The sequence below is a fragment of the Chaetodon trifascialis genome, chromosome 8, assembly GCF_039877785.1.
Source record: "Chaetodon trifascialis isolate fChaTrf1 chromosome 8, fChaTrf1.hap1, whole genome shotgun sequence".
NCBI lineage: Eukaryota > Metazoa > Chordata > Actinopteri > Chaetodontiformes > Chaetodontidae > Chaetodon > Chaetodon trifascialis.
The window spans coordinates 15,770,889-15,785,196 of NC_092063.1; the positions used below are offsets into that span (position 1 = coordinate 15,770,889).

A 14,308-nucleotide genomic window follows, 5' to 3' on the forward strand; every position below is an offset into this window, starting at 1 on the left:
CAGAAACACACACACACAAAGGGTGATTTTACACCAAGTCAGGTTGACAGCTGGACTCCAAGGGCTCACTGCATTTTCCTTTTCTTAACATTAGTTCAAAAAAGTTGATCTCAATTATTTTAAGACTTTTCCTACTTTTGCTTGAGTCAATAAAGCTAAGAAATATTTGTCTGAAAATGACACAATCAGTTGCATCACAATTTGTGTTTTTCTGTTGCTGCATACAGATTTAAGAAGGCAACAGAGTACCCGCATGAACATACTGTACTACCTTTTAGTACTGAGGAAATCTTACAGTGATGTAATAATAGTTAATGAATCCCTAACAGAACATCACATGATGTTTGTTTGACTTGCTGGTTTTCTATTTTAGGCTCATACCTGGTGAGCAGGTCCAGGACTTGTTGCTTGCGGCTGGGAATCGTGGTTAGGGCCTCGACAATGGTGCAAGCTGCCTGTCTGGCTGCCTGAGTAGCAGGTGTGAAAAGGACCTGCAACAAATAGAACTCTAGTGATTAACTGGCTCCTAATTTGATTTCGAACAAAAGATACTCATGAAACAAGTAGAGCACTAAAAATACTTGTAACAAAATTGTAATTTAAATTATCACTTTATTTTCGTACCTGCCGCAGCCAGTTGTTGTGGCTCAGTTTGAGCAGGCGAGGAAAGAGGCCTTCGCCTTTTCTGGACCTCATGAACTGCTTCCACTTCCACACATACTTCTCCAACAGGTACTGCCTTCGCAACTCAGCCTTCCCCTGAGGCTTTGATACAGCTTCCTGGCCTGTGGTGATCAAGACAAATTCAACAGGGAAAAACTCATCATCATGACTTTTCATTATTTAACTGAGAAAATAAGAGAACCACGTTGCTATACTGATATGCTGTATATTTGTTCAGAAACAGTACTTACCTCTTGCTGGGAGACACTTTTTCCATGCCTCATAAGATGCTTTGGGGTCCTTCTTGAGCCACAGTTGGGCCTGGGCATGGATTTCATTACTGTAAGGCCTGACTGTGGTCAGAGACTCAATAGCAGCGTCCTGTAACCAAAAGCAAACATACACAGTTACAGTCACTGCATATGCAATGCTTACATTTCCTGAGCTGATGTATTTTAAATGAAATGTAACATATGTAATTATTTTTCTGATTCATCAAATAACAAGGCCTTCCATGGTTCTTCGTGTAAATTACAGCTTTGTTTTTTCTCTGTTTGGTTCAAATAACGAGTGCGCGTGCCCCACAGCAAGAAGGTCGCCGGTTCGATTCCCGGGTTGGGCCTTTCTGTGTGAAGTTTGCATGTTCTTCCCGTGCATGCGTGGGTTCTCCCCGGGTACTCCGGCTTCCTCCCACCGACCAAAAACATGCTCATTAGGTTGATTGGTGACTCTAAATTGCCCCTAGGTGTGAGTGTGAGTGTGAATGGTTGTGTGCTTGTGCCCTGCGATCGGCTGGCGACCGGTCCAGGGTGTACCCCGCCTCCCGCCCACTGAGAGCCGAGATAGGCTCCGGCCCCCCCGCGACCCCGAAAGGGATAAGCGGCATAGAAAGTGGATGGATGGATGGATGGGTTCAAAGAACGGCAGCGTCATGAAAAGTTTTTCAACCTTCCATCTCCTCAACTACACTGCACCATTCACACTGACAACCCTCTAACAGGCAGAAGAAAACCAGCAGGGTAATATCGTTTTCACCTTGTTCTTCTTGCTTGTGGGAGCAGGGGGCTTGATCAGCTTTTGCAGGATTCTCAGGCACATGAGAGTGATGTTCTCCACCACAACAGGCGTCTTTATATTCACCGACATGAGAAACAGACTGAGGGCTATGAGGGGGAAAAAAAAAAAAAGGACAAAAGGTCAGGCTGAATGTCTCCCACTCAGCCCAATCACAATCAGATAAATGGGCTGATGGTTGGCGGAGAGGATGCATTGTAATGGATCATACTGTTCATTAATTATTCACTAGCATGAAATCAAAACAGAAGTTATCTAAATCTAACTAAAGCATTAGTTACTCCCCATGAAACTAATCCAGAGGATGATAAGATAAAAGAGAGCTTTAAAAAAATCACCATCGTTTGAGGTTTGAGGTTATGAATTCAGGCTTACCACAACGCAACCGTAACTCCCAGCATCCTCCCTCTTTTGAAATAGAGTCGGTCAGCAGCAGCATTTCATACTGAAGATTACTAACCTGTTTGAAAAATAAAGATATCACATTCATATCAAAATTGGGAATTCTTCAACAAAGTTAAACTGCTCAATCCAGGAGCTCTGCTGTTCAGATAAAAATGTTTTCCAACAAATAACACATACGTCTGCAAATATATCTCCCAGTGTTTCTTTTGCTTAAGTTCTTAAACTTCCAGCAGGACACATAAGAGGACTTACCAGGTCAGGATTGGCCCAGTGGCCTTTGAGTGCAGCCGACACCTTGGCGATAATTAGGTCATTCATCTGTTGTGTGGCCTCTGGATGATCTCTGGAAAAAGACAGAATGATATTTAGTCACAACCACAATTTAGTTAAGTAAGTTTAGATGTACAGCTTATGCTTTCAATGCAACACGTTTGGGAGCAGAGCATAGTATCTAGTGCTCACGTGTATAACCAACGTTCCCTGAGGGAGAGAATAAAGGTAGAACACACCAGTAGGGGGTGCCCCAACTTCATTTACGGTCACAAAAGACACTGCATAGTTTCTTCACCAGTGGGACTGACTGGCCATAACTCTGGCCATGCTTTGTCAAGTTCAGGTTATGGATGCCTATCAACTCTACTCAACTCTTCTACTTGACTACAAGATGGGGGAGGGACATACCTGGTGAGGAGACAGACCAGCTGGCGCACCTCCTCCCTCATGGCTGCTGTACCTCGCCTTAAGTTATACTCAAACAGCTCACGGATGAGACCCTGGAGGACCAGGATCTGCCGGAGGGCTGGATTGGTGGCCAGTGCACGGAGCAGTGTGATACAGTGACCTGTGACGGCCGAGGCACAGCCATAGCATTTGGTTGAGGAGGTGTGGCCACAGCCCAGCACAGAGAGGGCACGGTACTGACTGGCGGTGAAGGTTGGCTGGTGGCTGCTGCTGCTGCGGGATGACTTGGTGGCAGCTTCTCTCTGCTGCAGATCATACTCCAGGAGCTCTTTACGAGATGCAAGCACTTTCTGTAAATGGAGAGAAAATGGAGTTATATGTAAGCAGGGAGAAAACGAAATGCTACCAGGCAAATTCAAATATTTATCCTTTATAACCTGTATAATCTTGGAGAGTTCATCAAATGATGTCTTGCAGTCTCCGCTGTACTCTTGAGCCAGCTGCTGAATGTATCTGTTGACATTAGCAGAGGATGTACCAAGTCCTGCACCTGCTCCAGTGTCGTCCTGAGGGCAAGACAGGAAAAGAGAGAATAATTTCATGGGAAAAACCTGCAGAGATAAGACAAAAAAAACACACTTAAATCAACATTTCTAAGGAAACAAGAAAATCTACAAATATACTATTACTACTACAATGACCTAAAGTCATACCTTTGGCAGTTCTGCTACAGGGATTTATGAAAAGGAGATGCTGTATTACTACCATGCCAATAATGTTGGTCAGCTGCTATCAAAACCTTTCAGAGATTCAGACTTGCTGAAAAATGATTTTTGAAAGACTAATCTAAAGAATCCCAGTGTGTGATGTGTGATGCATCAGTTAAACTGTGCATCATATACATTTCAGTTCAAAGCAGATGTGGTCAAATGGCTTTCTTAACGTAACTCATGCCTCAATTTCTTATGCATCATCTAGTGTAAGACTAAAGAAGAATAACTGCTCAGACCCCTCTTCAAACTGACCTGTGGTTTCTCTGGCGCCGCCTCATTGACTTTAGACAGGAGGCTCTCCAACTGGGGCCGGTGGCCCATCAGCTGGTGGTAGACCCGGTCAGCTTTGTCCAGCAGCGTATTGATGTTGGTCACAGCCTACAGGAAAATACATTAAAAATTAAGTGATGCAGAGTGAAGGTGGAGGTAGAGACAGAGACTTCTGCTGCCTTCTAATGGAACTCGTGAGGTCCCAGTTACAATATGGGAAGGCATGTACACGATGTACTTTGCGTTCAGGTGGAGAAGGCTCTCAAGTCTCGCAGACTATTTGACACACCCACTTAGGTACACCACACATCCGCTGAGATCTTTTCCTTAACCTAACAAAGTAGTTTTTGGTGCCTATACCTAACCTTGATGGTGTATTATGTATTAAATGTGTCCTGTAGCTGTACCCCCCGCCTCTTCTGACTCCTTTCCTTTTCACTTGTATTTACCTTTTTCCTGTCCTCCTCGTTCTCAATGGGATCCACAGCACAGCATGGTTTAGCATATAGCATGAAATCAAATCGGGCATATTTGCAGAAACCACAGGCATTGCACAGGAAGGGGTCCTTTTCATCATAATTTATGGACCTAATAGAACAAGAGAACAACCAGAAATTCAAAATACAATTAACTTGTTTAAAAAATGTTTCCAATTATTTCCATACACTTCCCAATATTTTCAGACATGCAGAGGAAACCTGCTTCTCACCTGCACTTGTGGCACTGATAGACGTTCTCTCCGCAGTTGCCACACACTCCAGGGTTGGCCGGCACAGAAGCGCTGCAGCGCGGACACTGCAGGGTCTCGGTGGAGGCCTGGTAGTTCTCATAAAAATCCGAGAACTCAATCATCAGGTTGGATGCAACGATGGGTAAAGGAAGGTCAATCTTCACCTCTGTCTGACCCGGGGTCAGCTGCACTTTCTTGGCTTTGTGCCAACGAGCAGGCCTAAAAAGAAACAGTCAAGAGCTTTTACTTTATACTGTCAAGTGAGTGAGAGTGAAACTGTGTGGCCACTATGTAATCTTTGTATCTTGTAATATTGTTGCTAAGTAACCATTATGAACACATGATCAGTGAAAAAATGACAAGCAGCTCTCTGTTAAAACGTACTTGTTCTTCAGTTCCACAATAGCCTGTACAGTCCTGTTATTGTAGTAGAGGTTGATGGTGCGGACCATTTTGGTGCGTTTGAGGTCACCAATCTTCACTGTGACTTTGCTGATGGTGTGGCTGCCAATGAGCTTGACAACCTGCTGTGTGGTGGTGTAGCGAGTGTCCACTTTGATCGATGACAGTTTTATATTCTGGAGGACAAACACGACAATGTTGAAAACAACAACAATAACAGACTATATGTATACCAGTTTGGTTTTACCAAAGTCCCCTTGCAAATGTTCTCATGATTTATCTTTGTTCTGTCTGCAAATGCATTACTCAAGGCCTATCACACCTTGTATTAGCAGTTAAAATTACAAAAACAAAACTAATCGTAGTCTAACTGACCGTAACCGATGCAAAAGCCATGCAAACTTACGAAAGAAAAAACTGGCAGAATAATTCTATTAGCTAAGCTTCTTGTGTACTTTCTGGCTAGAGATTGTGTGTTGCACATACTGAGAAGGGAACTTCTGGATTGTTGCACACCAAGCAGGGGTCACTCTCCAGATAAAATCCATCAAACTCCACTAGACCTGACAGAGTGCTGCAGGAGAAAACACCAAATTATTACATTTTTTATGTAGAGGATGTCCACTACATGAAATTGCAATCTCCTTGCTACAAGACAGCATGTCACATACTTGTAGATGTTGGAGTTCGGGTGATTTGTCAGGATATGGTTCTGCGCCCTCAGGATTTCCACAGCTTTCTGGGAATACTCCTTCAACTGGAACAGAAAAGGGAAATCACTCAAACAATTCAATAGAGAATAATGATAAAAAAGGCGAAGACATTCAGGAGGACAACTTCCAGCAATACATTATGGACAAAGCCTAACTTAATAATTTATTAATCGAAAAGTCTGGTTATTTCTGTGTCAAATTACCCTTGTATTTTAAGAAAGAGAGCCAAACTACATCAAAGAGGAGCCAAACAATCTCTCATTACCCAGATGGCATGTCAAAAGCAGAAAACAATTACTGGGAGTAATAAGAAAACCCCACACATGGCTCACAAATTACAGTGACGTGCAAATACAAACACTAAGGAATACGGTTCACAAGTCGGCTGTTTATGAACTTATACCAATATAGGGCAACAATATAACAATTGAATAACAATTACTATACTATAAGAAGTACAGCCATAGTCTGCGAGGCTTTCGAACAAACCTTCTTCTCTGTCTGAGGGGTTTTGAGTGAGAAGTATCCAAGCAGGTCAACAAACTGCGCAGCTTTGCGGCCATATGCAGGCAGCTCCGGCCAGATGGCCCAAGTCAGTTCCAGCAGGAGCTCCTGCTGAGACTTACTGGAGTTCCTACAGGGAGATTTTCATGTCAGCCACAGTCCAAGGATGTGGTTTCACCATTCAGTAATTTATTGCTTTAATTCCCACATTCTTTCCATTGCTTGTTTAGCGATGCTACAATTTAACGTTCAATCACAACAGTCTTAGAAAAAGTGCAAATATTGAAAGAAGATTTGTTTTGGGTTTGAGCCTGAGCCCAACAAAGCTGCCTGTGTATGTCTGAATGTGTTAGATGCTGGCAGTACCTGTAGATATGAAGTGCCAAGCAGTGGGCTTGCCAGCGCACAGCAGATGAGTTTGACTCCAGCAGGAAGCAGCGCAAGAACTGAATGAGGGTTTCCTTGTCTGCAAACTTGTTAAGCTGACTGACCAGAGCCATACACAGCTGATCCTCCTGGCTACCAACTCCATCACCTGTGGTCAGTCCACAACAATACAACACAGTCATGGCTCTGGCATCTACTATCCATTTTTGATACCCAAATATCCTGTCCAGCTGCCTATTGTACCATTCACTGTATACTATCTAAACAAGATTTAATGTGAAGTATGACAAAGTCTGTGTCGTTGCCTCACCCTCTTTGTCTTTCTCCTTGTCCTCTTTTTTGCTCTTTTTACTGGAGGACTTGCTCTGAGAGGACTGAGAAGCGGTCTGTCCAGTTCCACTGGAGCCTCCTCCTGAGAATGATGAAGAGGAGGAGGAGGAGCTGGCCAGCACCTTACTGCCACACAGAGCACAGGAGAGCAGTTGCAAAAGTACAGGGGAAACACCCTCATCCACCAGGAAGCTGACCTGGAGCAGGAAGTACAACACAGCTGGACAGAGAGGAGAAAGAGATAAGAGGAGGGAAAAGAAATGATTATGATGTCAACACGACTAGCCTTCAGTTTGTTTGTTTGCAGTTACACACACTGATCTGAAACTTACAGTCATCCTTCATGCAGAACTTCTGCCAGTTGATCGTCCTCTGAGTGGCAATTTCAGCACAAGCTTTCAGATGTTCCATCTGCATCAAGAGAAGCAAGTTACACTTAAGCACAGAAAGTTACAAAAAGCTCAATCCTTCCAGCAGCTGACATTTATATCACAGAGCAAAGAAATAGAATAGACGAAGAATTAACAAATGAGGGTTGTGGAAAATATGCACAGAATATGTGACCTTAATAAGACAATGAAAGAATGAGTATGAAAAACCATACAAGCTCGGTACGAGTCGTCTACGCGACTGCTCAGAGGACACTCACCAGACTGATGAGTGTGTCATACTGTAGAGCTGAGCCAGACGTGGCTGTGACCACGCCAGCCCGGAGGAAGATGCCCTGCTCCTCCAGGAGCTTCTTGATGCTGCGCACATGGGAGTCAAGGGTGTGCAGATCCCTCAGCTGACGATACTTTTCCTTTGAGCCGCAGATAAACAGCAGCAGCTTTCTGACTTGCCTTCTGACGAATGGTGTCTGCTGAATCATCAGATACTGAGGAGAAATGCAAGACTGAATTAAGGGGTTGTTATTTATGTCTTTAGTGCAGACAGAGGTTGAAAAAGAACATCATGTAAGTGATAAATTCAATTGCTTACCTCAGACAGATAATAAAACCAGGAATGGTCAAAGACAGGAGGCGGGATACGTGGGTTGGTGTCAGCAATCTTCTTGATCTGATACGGCAGCCGGAGCACCATTTCAGTCAATAGCTGGGAGTAGGCTTCAAATACATCAGCAGCATGTCCCTTATGTGAAGAACACAGTGAGTTCACATTAACATTCCTTGAACAAAAGTCACTTTCTCAAGTTTTAAAGATGTTTTCTAGTATCTGATACCTTGACATATTGGCGGAGGAAGAAAGGGCTCATGTCCGGTGGAGAGGAGGCTGTGTGTGGGCGGAGGAGCTGGCTGGTGGCCACAGGCTCTTCTTCACCCTGCTGGCTCTTCCAGAACTCCAGGAGCGATTTGAGCACGTGGAGACAGTAGTCAATCGCGCCGAGGCTGAGCAAGGCAGTAGCTGTGGCATTCGAAATAAGCGAGGAAGACTGGAAGAGAGAAAGAGGATGCACCTGGCATGTATTACAAGCAACTTAGCGTTAAATATCCATAAAGAAGTAGCAAGCTGTCCATGGAGAAATTCAGCCATAGAAAATGACATGTTTGATATGCAAGTACCTTGTATGGCTACTTTAAGGTGGCTTTGAACAAACTGTGATGTCTGACTAACACATCTGAATAATTGCAAATTTTCATGTACCTGCTGTTAACATTATTCCAAAAGACATTTAACTGATAGCCTTGGATGAAATCAGAGAGAACTTCATTGAAAAAAAGAGGATGTACCTCAGTAGAGGATTTCGAGCCAGACTTGGTTCGAGACATGAAGACGCTGAGTAGTCTCATGATGACCAGGTGAACTTCATTGATGGAGCAACGGTCATTCTTCTTGGACACATCCTGCAGAATAATAAAATAAATAAAAAAATCAAGTAAACCAATGACACTTTTAAGCCCGATTCATCTGATTCATCACAAGGAGACCGTGGTTACCTTCTTGTGCATGCCAAGCTCAGCAATGAGCTGTGCTAGCAGGTCATCCAAGGCACCCTTATCCTTTTCATCCTCACCATCCAGGTCAGACGTCAACATGAGGATAACCTGCATGTAAGGGATGGCTTGGACCCCACCTACATTGTGGAGCTGAGAAAGGTGCTGAAGCAAGCGCTCCAGTAGCATAAGGCGAACCATGTGTAGCCTGACAAGAAACACAAAATAAAAAAAGAAAGAACATTTTTAATTCTACAATTGAGTTGATTATATCAAACTTAATGTCAATGACAATATGAATATGATGACAATCTACCCCAACACATTTATTCCCGAATTTCTTTCCGCTTTCCCCTTTCCACTTTGCAATTGGTATGTCTGACCTGTTGCTTGTGTGAATGTCTCCCTCAGTCTCTCCTTCCCCCTCTGAGCCGTCGCCTTCCTGCTGGGCTGTGGTGGTGCTGATAGCTCCAGTGCTGGAGCTGACACTGCCTGGACCTGCAGGGTGGCCCTCCACTGCTGTGTCCCCATATGCACTGCTGCGTCCCGAAACTGTACACAAACATGCATGCACAAGTGAGTGAGAAAGCTGCGAGGGTAACTGATCAACAGCTTAAAAAGACAGTGAAAGGTTTAATACCCATTAATTAATATCTACTGTCTGTAAAGACTTGTACTGTTTGCATTTATAGCAGGCATGTCAAACTCATTCCACAAAGGGCTGTGTGGCTGCAGGTTTTTCCTCCAACCAATCAAAAGCACGCAGTCTGACCAATCAGCTGTCTGAAGACTGAGATCAGCTAATGAAATGAGTGTCTGGTGTGCTGCTGCTTGGCTGGAAAGAAAACCTTCAGCCACTCGGCCCTTTGTGGAATGAGTCTGACGTGTGGTTTATAGATACTATATGAGCTAAGACATGCATATATAACATTTTGTCTACCAGGCTGGTATAACAATCATAATATCTCATATTTGGTTTCTGAAATCACCCACCACTGTGTTCCCCCGCTACAGAGTCAATTGCAGAACCTCCACTCTCTGAGCCCACGCTGCCACCATGCTCAGCTGGGGAGGTCCGCAGTGTGGAGCCATCAGTAGCAGCTGTGCTGCCCTCATCATCTGATGCCGGGGCTGAAATCATAGCAATAGCTGTAACAGTAAATACACCACGGTCATCTGGCCAGGATACATAATTTCAGCTCACACTTGTGCACCAACAATGCAAAAAAGCATGCAGTACATGCCAAACACGCCTGTCATTGCTGGTTTTTCTCTTGAACCTATTGTGGGTATTATTATATGTAATTACGACCTACTTGAGCAAACATGACAGACTGAAAAGAGGATCAACAACCACTTGAATGTCAAAATACTGAACTAAGACAGCAAGCTGTGCCACAAGGTTATGATCTTCAATGTGGAATATTATCACTGGTCACAACAAACATGCTGTGAGATTTTGCCAATTAGTTCCAAATTGTGGCTAAGATAATAAGATTTTGATGTCTAATGTGAAGGATTTCCAAGCCACTCGGGCCTTTCAGTTACAAAAACCTAGCTTCCTTCTAATCCCATACTACCGCCAAAGTGTTTTTTTTTTACCTGATGCGGTGGTGTCTGAAAGGGTGCCAGCATCCAGTGATGAGGAGCTTGGTGCCTGGCCAGACAGGCCAAGGCTCTGAAGGCCAAGAGCGCTGCTACTACTCCCTAAAAATGTCAAAAATATGTATAATACGTTAAAAGTGCTCACCCAAAATACTGATCCTCTAAGTCATGCTTATCCTGATTTTGTCAATCATTTGAGGTTAACCAGACACCAAAATTGGTTGATATATGAGGATATATGAAACCTTGCAGTTTCAAGAGCCTTTCAATTACTGCAAGTTTCACTTTTGCGATTAGTGTTACAGCTCTGCGAAACTAAAACTGTTTACTTTTTAGCTAAAAATGTGTTTTAGAGTGTTGTGTTTCAGTGGTATTATCTCCTAGAATTGCTAACATCTGCTCAGTGCTTCGCTGTTGTCCACAGGTGTAACTGTAGGTTCAAACAACTGTATACTGAACAGCTTGAGAACTGTTCAGAAACATCACACATAGGGAGAGTGTCTAAATGTTGAATGGGATTCCCAGGCAGTTTAAGCTACCACAAACTATTGCATTTCTTGCATTTTCAGGCAACTGACCCTGTTGATCCTGCTGAAGGCTGAGAGCAATGGCCAGCTCGACCATAGTTTCATCATCTGCATCAGGAGGGATGTCTAGCATGGGGGGGAAACCCTCAGCCCCAGCCAGCAGAGCCTCCAAGGGAGACGGATTTCCATTGTTGACATTTTCTGCTGTCTCCAGGACCATGGACTCTGACTGGAGGAGACAGAAAAACAAAGGTATTAAGTTTGTAACAAAGATTTATACTTGGATTTTAACTTCATATGCCAGGGAACTAAGAACAAGTTAACTATAATTTCATACTCGTGAGAGGGGTTTATGTTTCTCGACATGTCTCCTTTCACAATGTTAACAACGTAGGAGTTATGTCAAATATAACCCACAGGCTACATCGGCCATCTTTACTTACCACCATCTCAAAGTCCCCATGGTCCACTTCGCTCTGCTCCTGACTCTCCTGTCTGCCTTCTTCTCCTCCCGTCAGCACTGATGACTGCATTTTGTCATCTGCATCGTCATCATCATCATCATCCTTGTCACCTATCAAAGAAAAGTTTTAGAGAACTGAATCCACATGTGGTCATAGGAAGTCTTTATTTAGACATTGTTTTACTGTGCAGACCTTGGACTGGAATGTGAACACTAAAAACTTTTTGAAACTGCAATTGTCCTGAACATTCACCCACAGCCTATGAAAACTCACCCATAGGTGTGTTGGAGCGTGGGGGAGATGGAAGGGTCACATGTCGTCGTTTGTTTCTTGGTCGAAGCACTCTGATCAGGGCCTGCTTACAAGCAAAGCTCACGGCTGTGTCCTGAAATTGGTTCAAATACAGAATGGTTTCCTGGTGACTGCAGTCCAATACTGCATTTAACGATAGTATCCCATGTAACAGCTCTTATCCCAATTACAAGAGGTAATTCTGCAAAGTAATTTCCTGATTCATCAAAATCCTGATTATAAATAGCCTTGTTTGGCAAATACCAGGATTATTAGGATACAACTGAATTTCGTTTCTAGTGATTAGTAGCGGTACTATACTTACTGGGCACAGTAACATTTGCATGTAGATTTTGGAGGCTACATTGATGTAATCCAGTTCACATGTGCAGTATGCATGGATGATATCCACCAAGGCATTCACTGTTGCTTCCACATGAGTTAAGCCTTAGATAGAGGAGGAGAAGAAAAACATTCACATTCATTGTTTTCAACTCTGTGTAGTGTACCAAAATCAAAGTAGTGCTTCCAGACAGTATGCATTCTGTGTAAATGTTCTCCATAACATTTAAATGTGTGCTGACAGCCAGGAAACTTCACGTTCACATTACTTAAAACATATCTACATATTTTTCATATGTAGTTAACGTATTTGCACAATTTTGAGATCCGAAAGTTTGACCTTACCAGGCAGGCAAGCAGGAGCAAGAAAGGCGTTCTTCGGTTTTAGGGAATGAAGCTTCCAGAAGTTATTCATCAGCTGTGTGATAAAATTACAGCTCTCACCATCCAGATGTTTTTGCCCATCCTCTGTCATTTCTGGGTGAAAACAAGAAGAAAATGAATAAATGAGTCTTCTCTGAAACTTTTAGATTATTTAGCTCCAAAGCCACTTAGAAAGTCAACTAGGCCAACAAATGTAGAAGAATTTCTTTTGACATGTCTGTAACTCATGACATCATGATTACAGACGGTATAATCGTGTAACCGCATACATATTTACACATAAATTGAAAAAAACTTATATTCTGAAGTCTTGGCCGACACTTGTCACCAATAGAATAGCCTCTTACCAGAGTCATGGTGTAATGACTTTGTTTCTGTAAAATGCACCAAGTTGTTGGGTCTCATGATTGCAATGGAGCGGGCAGTGATCACAAGCCTCTGGAAGACATCAGGGTCAAGCTCCCTCCCCTCACGGCTGCAGCTATTCAGACACTGCACCGCATTACTCAGCAAGGACTGGTCCTGATAAGAGACAGAGAAGTGTTGCAATAGTTCTTTATAAGTGATGTAAAGGATGAGCACAACATTTAACACATAAAGGTACTTGAGCACTTACAATTCAGTTTCCATGATCATAATGTAATTCTGAGGGTGTGGTTTCTGAACAAACTGCTGTGTAACATTTACATTTAATGGATTTAATTGTTGATCAATGATGAACAAACTCAGTTTTTCTGCACAGCTGGCTGTAAACTACAATACAACAATAATCTTGGCTTACTTCCCTCACACAGGATTCAACAGTTCAATACTTATTTCCACTGAGGTTCCTTGATGTAAAGAAATAAATCAAGGTTCATCAATACAATATACCAAAATCTGATGTGGTTTTCCCTTTTTCCAATCACCCCTACCTTGTGGTTGTGGTAGGCAGTTCGGCTGGTGTGCAGGCTGGCAAGAAGTCCCTTGGTCTGCTGCTGCACACCTGCAGGGGTTGGCATGGACAGGAGTAGAGTGGCCAACTCCAGCGCTGCAGCCTTATTCTTCTCCTACAAAGTGTTGAAGACATGCAGTCAACAACACTCACTAAAGGCAAACAAGTTTAACACGGTATTTTTCCTTCACATGTGTTATAACTTAAAGAATAAAATCTTCATTTGTTTACCTTTTCACTGGAGGAACCTACTGCAAAGCAGCTTTCCAAAGCCTCAAGGGAGCTGACAACCAACCTGTAATTAAGAAAGAGGATCAACAATGCTTCTACTGCAGATTTCCCCTTAAATCAACAAAACAAACAGAAAAAAATAGCAAATCTCAACCAGTTGCAGTCTGTGCTGATCTAAATGCCAAAACACTGAATGCAAGAATAAATGTTTAAGAAAAGAATTTTGTTGTGCAAGTGTTGAAATGGTGCATGACAGGTACACACTATCAAGCATGGACACACAAATTGGCACACATGCACAAAACCATACAAACAAGCAGAGAAAGGGCAGTTACTAACCGGTCCAAGGTTGATAAGGACTCAGTTTCACAACTTTTTATTGTATTTTTGGGAGCAAAAGAAAAAGAACAAAAACAAAGTGTGAGGATCACAGAAAGAAACAAGTGAAATTAAATGATTCAGCTGAACATAAGAGAAGCATGCAAGAAAAGATGACATCACAATAGCCATGCACTAAATACGCTAAAGAGAACCCAACCCCCACTGTTAAAACTTAAGGCTCGTCCTCAACAACGCCTGCTACATAGCTGGACTCAAGAAGGGTAAAGATATGGATAAAATCTGGTACGTCTATCACAGTAAGTGTAATTCTTTAATGACAACA

At 42.9% G+C, this 14,308-nt stretch overlaps 1 protein-coding gene across 11 annotated transcripts in view; it reads right to left on the reverse strand.

Moving 5' to 3' along the window:
* The window catches only part of ubr4 (ubiquitin protein ligase E3 component n-recognin 4), a 52,990-nt gene that overhangs the window by 9,227 nt on the left and 29,455 nt on the right, over positions 1–14,308 (reverse strand). For 5 of the 11 annotated variants that reach the window (XM_070968193.1, XM_070968186.1, XM_070968189.1 and 2 more), the window contains 35 exons: positions 13,984–14,016; positions 13,645–13,708; positions 13,394–13,528; positions 12,827–13,001; positions 12,441–12,572; positions 12,079–12,200; positions 11,736–11,847; positions 11,442–11,572; positions 11,050–11,227; positions 10,469–10,573; positions 9,860–10,015; positions 9,250–9,418; positions 8,870–9,074; positions 8,663–8,776; positions 8,155–8,364; positions 7,914–8,063; positions 7,582–7,809; positions 7,265–7,343; positions 6,913–7,152; positions 6,582–6,750; positions 6,201–6,345; positions 5,670–5,755; positions 5,485–5,572; positions 4,981–5,174; positions 4,576–4,815; positions 4,316–4,454; positions 3,849–3,974; positions 3,261–3,389; positions 2,824–3,173; positions 2,395–2,485; positions 2,113–2,197; positions 1,699–1,826; positions 915–1,044; positions 625–785; positions 382–491 (listed from right to left, as the gene is read on the reverse strand). In XM_070968193.1, coding sequence (XP_070824294.1) covers positions 382–491; positions 625–785; positions 915–1,044; positions 1,699–1,826; positions 2,113–2,197; positions 2,395–2,485; positions 2,824–3,173; positions 3,261–3,389; positions 3,849–3,974; positions 4,316–4,454; positions 4,576–4,815; positions 4,981–5,174; positions 5,485–5,572; positions 5,670–5,755; positions 6,201–6,345; positions 6,582–6,750; positions 6,913–7,152; positions 7,265–7,343; positions 7,582–7,809; positions 7,914–8,063; positions 8,155–8,364; positions 8,663–8,776; positions 8,870–9,074; positions 9,250–9,418; positions 9,860–10,015; positions 10,469–10,573; positions 11,050–11,227; positions 11,442–11,572; positions 11,736–11,847; positions 12,079–12,200; positions 12,441–12,572; positions 12,827–13,001; positions 13,394–13,528; positions 13,645–13,708; positions 13,984–14,016 — 5,109 coding nt within the window. The remainder of the gene's footprint in view (positions 1–381; positions 492–624; positions 786–914; positions 1,045–1,698; positions 1,827–2,112; positions 2,198–2,394; positions 2,486–2,823; positions 3,174–3,260; positions 3,390–3,848; positions 3,975–4,315; positions 4,455–4,575; positions 4,816–4,980; positions 5,175–5,484; positions 5,573–5,669; positions 5,756–6,200; positions 6,346–6,581; positions 6,751–6,912; positions 7,153–7,264; positions 7,344–7,581; positions 7,810–7,913; positions 8,064–8,154; positions 8,365–8,662; positions 8,777–8,869; positions 9,075–9,249; positions 9,419–9,859; positions 10,016–10,468; positions 10,574–11,049; positions 11,228–11,441; positions 11,573–11,735; positions 11,848–12,078; positions 12,201–12,440; positions 12,573–12,826; positions 13,002–13,393; positions 13,529–13,644; positions 13,709–13,983; positions 14,017–14,308) is intronic. The other 6 variants (XM_070968192.1, XM_070968187.1, XM_070968195.1 and 3 more) reach the window with 3 other exon arrangements.